General features: G+C 39.4%; 1 protein-coding gene across 1 annotated transcript in view; it reads left to right on the top strand.

Moving 5' to 3' along the window:
- LOC100517451 (olfactory receptor 1J4-like) overlaps window positions 1-4,296 on the top strand; it is a 188,903-nt gene extending 184,607 nt beyond the window's left edge. Inside the window, exon 3 of the mRNA XM_021075781.2 lies at window positions 3,114-4,296. Coding sequence (XP_020931440.2) covers window positions 3,130-4,071 — 942 coding nt within the window. The 5' untranslated portion in view covers window positions 3,114-3,129 and the 3' untranslated portion in view covers window positions 4,072-4,296. The remainder of the gene's footprint in view (window positions 1-3,113) is intronic.
- The last annotated feature ends 3,648 nt before the right edge of the window (window positions 4,297-7,944 follow it).

Consider the following 7,944-nt stretch of genomic DNA (forward strand, 5'->3'; position numbering starts at 1 on the left):
GTCCCTGTGTCCTTTTTATATGGTAAGAACACTTAACATGAGACTACTCTTTTAAGGAATTTTGAGGTGCACAGTATAGTATTTTTGATTCTAGGTATTATACTGTAACGCAGGTCTCTAAAATGAATTCGTCTTGCATAACTAAAACTTATTTTCAACTGAATAACAACACTGCATTTCTCCTTCCCTCTAACCCTTTCTGACTTCCATTTAGTCTCTGCTTCTATGAGTTTCTCAAAGTGAAATTTTGCAATCTTTGTCCTTGTAGGACTTGCTTATTTCACTTAGCATAATATTCTCTATTTCATCCATTTTGTCAGAAATGGTAGGATTTCCATTTTTTAAGCCAAAATTATAATCCATTGTGTATATGTGCCACATTTATCCATTCATCTGTCGATGGTCATGTGGCTTGTTTCCATAGCTCATCTATTGTGCACAGAGCTGCAATGGATATGGCAGCGTATTTTCATCTCTGAAATCCTGATTCCAGTCCTTTCTGGTCTACACCCAGAAGTGAGATTACTGTATCATGTGCTAGTTTTATTTTCAATGTCTTGGGGAATCTCCATACCACTTTCCATAATGGCCACACCATTTTACATCTCCACCAAGAGTGTAGAAGCGTTTGTGTTTTCATGTTTTTAAAATTGTGATTGAGAAAAGATTTCATTTTAAGGATGTAAGTAAGTTGGAGTGAATCCGTACAAACCTCACTTCTGACTAGGATGAGCATAGGTTGGGGAAGGCCAAAAAGCAGCATCTGGGGTTTTGTTTTTATGTCACTATGTTTCATGCTGAGTGTCTGTTTTTGTGTATAACACACTGACACTCTCCTTTTCCTCTCCTTGGATGGCTTTAGAGCAGAGAGGGTCATGCAAGGGCCTTGGAAATATGTGTAAGCATTTGACCTGCTCAGGCAGCCTCACAGCCTGAGTCTTCCTTTGTCTCAGCACTAGACATAAACAGACAGCAACCAAGTCCTCTTTATGCTAAGTTGGTGGCACAATTTATCTGGATGGTTTGAAGGCTCTTGAACTTCTCACGATGTTCCTAATTGATGTTTGATGATTTCCACATGTCCACTCTGGGGATCAATGTGGGATCAATTTTGGAAGCATGTTGAATTAATCAGATGACTGTGAATTCTGATATAGGTCCTTGGTACTAGAGCACCTGCAATATCTTGGCTCTCTGGTCACCTCACTGGGCAAATTCACATGTCCTTTGCTTTGCATGTATGCTCAGAACTGAGCCATTTTAAAGCCCTGGTGATGGAAGGGGAGAGACACAGAGACAATGGCAGATATTAATCAAGCTATTTCTTGGAAAAGTTTTTAAAACTGCAATGAGTCAAGTGCTGTGGACTAATCTTCAAGGGCCATCCATGGTCTGGGCTTTACCATTTCCTGGATGGGAGAGCGAGACCTCAGAGGTCAACTCATTTTCAGGAAGGTACTTGATCTTGCTTGATGGCCTCCTGAATGTTTGTCATCTTCAGTTCCTGATGTCTGCTTACCCATCCTGCCCAAGAAATGAGTTGATTTATTTAATTTTTGGATCACCTTCCTTTTGATTCCTATTTATAGTCAGTGTTTACTGACTTATGATATATTTTTTTAATTAAGAAAATTACTGTGATAGAATATATGTAACAAAATGTAACATTTCAATAATTTTGTGTACATTTATGTGGCACTAAGTAATTCAGGTTGTTGTACAACCATCACCACCAGCCACCTCCAGAATTTTTTATTTTCCCAAACTGAATCTCTGTAACCCCTGAACAATAACTCCTCATTTTCCTCCCCACACTAGCCCCTGGCAATTGCCATTCCATTTTTTGTTTCTATTAATTTGACTATACTAGGAATCTCATATGAATGGAATCTTACAATATTTACTCTCTTGTGACTGCATGATTTTACTTAGCATAAAGTCTTCAAGGTTCATTCATGTTGTGGCTGTATCATGATTTCTTAACTTTGGTAATGCTGAATGGTATTCCATTGTATGTATAGACCAGACTATATTTATCCAATCATCTTCTAAAGGACATGGATTGTTTCCAACTTTTGTCTACTTTGAATAATGCTGTTTTATTTATTTATTTTATTTTATTTTATTTTTTTGTCTTTTTGCTATTTCTTTGGGCCGCTCCCGCAGCATGTGGACGTTCCCATGCTAGGGGTCGAATCTGAGCTGTAGCCACCAGCCTACACCAGAGCCACAGCAACGCAGGATCCGAGCCGTGTCTGCGACCTACACCACAGCTCATGGCAACGCCGGATCATTAACCCACTGAGCAAGGGCAGGGAACAAACCTGCAACCTCATGGTTCCTAGTCGGATTCATTAACCATCGTGCCACAATGGGAACTCCAATAATGCTGTTTTAAATATGGGTGTATAAATACATTTTGGTCGCTGCTTTCAATTATTCTGGATACATAAGTAGAAGTAAATTCCTTAATCATATGGAAATTCTATTTAATTTTTTGAGGAACTTTCTTAATGTTTGTTTTTTCCTTCCTCTCTCCCTCCCTGCCTCCCTTCCTACATTATTTCCTACCTTCCTTCACTTCTTCCTCTTTCTCTTTCTTTCCTTCTTTCTTTTGTATCTCTTACATTCATTCTAATGATAAAAATAAGATTTTGTGTCAAGCACTATATTTTGTACATGGTACATTAATCTTCCAAATAATACTTTAAGTGGTGGGTGCGTGTGTGAGTGTGTGTGAGTGTGCATGTTTGTGTGTGTTACACAGATATAAGCACATAAGCAGTCTGACAGTAGAGCCATGGAAGGTACTGTGTCTTATTTATTACTCCCTCCCTACTGTCTATCATGATGTCTCCACTTGGTACAAAAGAGAATGAGCAGTTCCTTATTGCCACTGAAGGGCTTGATTGAAATCATAGGCTTTCTCCATGTGACTGTGTCAGTGTTCAGACAAATCATGTTGCATTTCTCCCACCAGATTGGATGAGGCATCAGTGTGTGTGTGCAGTGCAGTAAGACCTGTCTATACAATGAAACCATGTGACGATGTGGTAACTGCAATGGTCAGTACTTCTAGGTCCCAGGATTTTCTGCTTTCTTTTCATTCCCAGAAGAGAGAAAAGCAGCATGAGGAGTCAGAACCAGAGCATCGTGTCCAAGTTCCTCCTCCTGGGGCTCCCCATCCATCCAGAGCAGCAGGGCATGTTCTTTGCCCTGTTCCTGGGCATATACCTGACCACAGTGCTGGGGAACCTGCTCATCATCCTGCTCATCAGGCTGGACCCTCGCCTCCACACCCCCATGTACTTCTTCCTCAGCCATCTGGCCCTCACAGATGTCTCCTTTTCCTCTGTCACTGTCCCTAAGATGCTGATGAACATGCAGACTCAGGATCAATCCATTCCCTATGCAGGGTGTGTAACACAGGTGTATTTTTTCATATTTTTTGCTTGCATTGATAACCTTCTTCTTGCTGTGATGGCCTATGACAGGTATGTGGCCATTTGTCACCCTCTACGCTATACCATCATCATGAGGGAGGAGCTGTGCCTATGTCTGCTGGCTGGATGCTGGCTCATTTCCTGTGCCTATGCCCTGACCCACACCCTCCTCCTGGCTCAACTATCCTTCTGTGCTGACAACATCATCCCCCACTTCTTCTGTGACCTTGCTTCCCTGTTTAAGCTGTCCTGCTCAGACACCTCTCTCAATGAGCTGGTCATATTCAGTGCAGGGGCTGCAGTTTTCATTTTTCCACTGAGTGGCATCTTTGTCTCTTATGGACGCATTGGGATCTCCATCCTGAGGGTCCCCTCTACTAAAGGGATCTTCAAAGCCTTGTCCACCTGTGGCTCCCACCTCTCTGTGGTGTCTCTATTCTATGGGACAATTATGGCCCTGTACTTTTCCCCCTCATTTGGCCAGTCTCATTACAAAGGCATCATTGCTTCTGTGATGTACACAGTGGTCACCCCCATGCTGAACCCTTTCATCTACAGCCTGAGGAACAGAGACATGACATTGGCTCTGGGGATTATTTTCAGAAACAACAACCTTTTCACCACATGAAAATCACCTAACCATGTTCTTATTTACTCATTGACCTTGTCAGAAATGCCTTAAAAAGTTGTGTGTTTGACACCCATGTCTCTAGCACTTTCATCACTGTCCTTTAAATGGTCATTATTATTGGATCAATCATTTTCCCTTTATAAATATTCCTCATCAGTTTATTCCTCCATAACTCTAAATATATCATTAGCAATAAAACACGTTTAATATTTTGCTTTTCAATGCATCCGACTCCTTTGTTTGTATATGTATGTGTTTTTAAATTTTATTTTTTCCTTGAGTTATATTATTATTACATTTGGGTTTTTACAGTCTTTTAAAGTGTGTGTGTGTGTGTGTGTTTGTGTGTGTGTGTGTATGATATTATGGTCATCTCTTGACCATTGTTTTTTAAATTTTTATTTCATTAATTATTTTGATATATAGTTGACTACAATGTTGTGTAAATTTCAGGTGTAGAGCAAAGTGATTCACTTTTAAATATATTACATAGTATATACTTTTTCATATTTTTCCCTTATCTGTTATTACACAATATTTAGTGTAGTTCTATGTGCTAAACTTTTGGTCCTTGTTTATTATCTACTTTACATATAGCAGTGTGTATATGTTAACCCCAAACTTATAATTTGTCCCTCCCTCCATTCCCCTTTGGTGACCATTTTCTATACCTGTGAATCTATTTCCATTTTGTATATAAATTTATTTTTAACATTTTTTCTGATTCCACATATAAAGAGTATCCTATGTTATGTGATTTTTTTCTGCTTGGCTTACTACATTTAGTATGATAATTTCTAGGCTCATCCATGTTGCTATAAATGGGCATTATTTTATTCTTTATATGGCTGAGTAATATTCTATTACACTGTGTACCACATTTTCTTTATCATTCATCTGTTGATGGATATTGAGGTTGCTTCCATGTCTTAGCTTCTCATCTTCCAAAGCTATAAATATTCAGTTGAGTTTCTAATGTTCAGTTTTAGTAAAGTCCAAAACTCTTATGTTTTCAATGCATTATCAAGTTAATAAAGTACTATAGTTCATTTGTTAAACAAAATAAACTTTCATTTTATTGTGATTACAATAGGGGAGGACACAGTAGTCAATTCAATTAGCAAATTTCTCCATTCCAGGAAGACTAATTTTTCCCCTAAATTGGATGTTTGTGTTGAGAACAGTCTATGGCTCTTGGATTAATTTTCATCTTAGAAATGGGTGTTGTCTTTTCTCCAGAGATCTCACTTCTGACATGAAACAATTAAATGCAAGAATTTATAAAGTTTTTTTTGTCTCTTGTCCTTTTTAGGGCTGCTCCCGTGGTATATGGAGGTTCTCAGGCTAGGGGTCTAACCACCTGCCTATGCCAGAGCTGCAGCAATACCAGTTCTGAGCTGTGGCCTATACCACAGCTCATGGCAATGCCAGATCCTTATCCCACTGAGCAAAGCCAGGGATCAAATGCAAAAACTCATGGTTCCTAGTCAGATTTGTTTCCGCTGTGCCACAATGTGAACTCCAATTGATAATTTATGCACCCAAAAATATCTCCTGCATGATCACAATATGTCAGGCAGTTTTCTACCTTCTGGAAATGCACAGTAAAAAAGCTGTATCACCTCATATAGTTTACATTCCAGCACTCCTGATCCAGCTCATCATGCTGCTTTTTTGTTTCATATCAGGTTTTAACCTTCTGAATCACTGGAAACTTTACTTATTTTTAAAATTGTCTTTATTTCTTTACTGAGATGAAAGTTCTATGGAAGATGGGTTTCTATGCCTGAAATAAATTCTGAATTTTTGAAGCTAAGATAGTCTATGAATAAAGGAGCCATAAAAAGGGGGGGGGGGAGGAAGGAGTTCCTATCTTGGCTCAGTAGTAATGAACCTATTATTCATGAGGACACGGGTTCAATCCTAGGCTTTACTTTGTGGGTTAAGGATACAGTATTTTTGTGAACTGTGGTGTAGGTTGCAGAGCTGGCTCAGAACCTGTGTTGCTGTGGCTGTGGTGTAGGCTGGCTACTGCAGCTCCAATTTGAGCCCTAGCCTGGGAATTTCCATATGCCATAGGTGTGGCCAAAAACCCCAAAAAGTAAAGGGGGCTATAAGCAAGAGAGCTGGGCTGTAGCTCATAACTTCACACTGTGTGGTCTAGGTAGAGCTCATTGGGATGGTAATATCCAAAGATGTTAGTGAGGACAGGTGAGCGAGCCATGGTGATACATGGACAGAAGCATGGAGATCAGTACCTAAAAAATTTTAGGTGAGATGGTTCCTGGCCAATTTCAGGGACATTAATGGGGCCTCTGTAGCTGGAAGGGACTAAGTGGGGGAGGGATGATGGGTGATTACTTCAGTGATACCAGAGGCCCAGAGTTTTGAGCACTTAAGGTCATGGTAATCATATTCATCAAGATTCTCCAGAGAAGTAGAACAGATATGGTGTGTGTGTGTGTGTGTGTGTGTGTGTGTGTGTGTGTGTGTGTGTGTGTGTATGTGTGTGTGTGTTTGTAAGAAAGAGTGATTTATGGAGTTCTTGCTGTTGCCCAAGGATTGGCTGCATCTCTCTGCAGTGGGTTAAAGGATAGAGTTGCCACAGCAGTGGCATAGGCTGCAACATCAGCTCAGATCTGATCCCTGGCCTTGGAATCTCCATATGCCATGGGGTATCCAAAAGAGAAGAAAAAAATAAGAGAGAGATGTATTTTATAGAAATGACTAGTATAATTCTGGAGGCTAGCAATTGTAAAGTCTGAAGTGTAGGTTGGCAGGCTAGAACCCCAGTTTGAATCTGAAGGCAGGCTGCTGACAGAAGTGTTTCTTCTGTGTGGAAGATCATTCTTTTTCTTTGTTTTTCATTTTTTTATTACTCAAATGAATTTATCCCATCTGTAGTTGTATAATGATCATAACAATCTGATTTCACAGGAGATCATTCTTTTCTTAAGGTCCTTAACTGATTGGGTGAGGTCCACCCTCATTATGGAGGAAATTCTGCTTTATTCAGAATTTTCAGATTATACTGTTAATCTCATCCACAAAGATAACTTCATGGAAACATCTGGAATTGTGTTTGAACAAATATCTGGGTGCTCTAGCCTTGCCAATTTGACATATAAAATGAACCATTATAGTTGAGTCATTGGTTCTCAGTCCAATTTGGGAACCCACTGGAAGGGATTTCATAGAGGAATGACATAGCCATACTTGATTTTGTTATTGTTTCTTTAAAAACACCCAGAGGTTTGGAGGTATAATGATATTCAATAAACTCCATACTGCTAAAATATATCATTTCACTCAGAAAACTGCATATAGAACTACTACATGATCCAGCCATCACACTCCTGGGCATATATCCAGATAAAACTACAATTGAAAAAGATATATGCACCACTATGCTCATAGCAGCACTTTTCACAATAGGCAAGACATGGAAATAACCTAAATGGCCATCCACAGAAGAATGGTTACAGAAGATGTGGTGTGTGTGTGTCTGTGTGTGTGTGTGTGTGTGTGTGAGTGTGTGTGTGTGTGTAAGGGACTACTAGTCTGGCCTAAAGAAGAATAAAACATGCCATTTGTAGCAACATGATGGAAGTGCATATTCTTTACTATGTGAAGTAAGTCAGAAAGACAAAGACAAACATCATATGATTCACTTATATGTGGAGTCTACAACAAAGCAAAAATGAACCTATCTACAAAATAGAAGCTGACTCTTAGACACAGAGTAGAGACTTGTGATTGCCAAGAAGGGAGAGGAATGGACAGGGAGTTTAGTGTTAGTAGATGCAAACTCTTACATTTAGAATGGATAAGCAAGGTGTTCCTTCCTGCTGTACAAAAAAGGACAAAAAG

This window comes from Sus scrofa, chromosome 1 (assembly GCF_054392235.1).
Source record: "Sus scrofa isolate SSC_HxYL_T2T_F1_AM1 chromosome 1, Sscrofa_HxYL_maternal_Yorkshire_Landrace_v2.0, whole genome shotgun sequence".
Lineage (NCBI taxonomy): Eukaryota > Metazoa > Chordata > Mammalia > Artiodactyla > Suidae > Sus > Sus scrofa.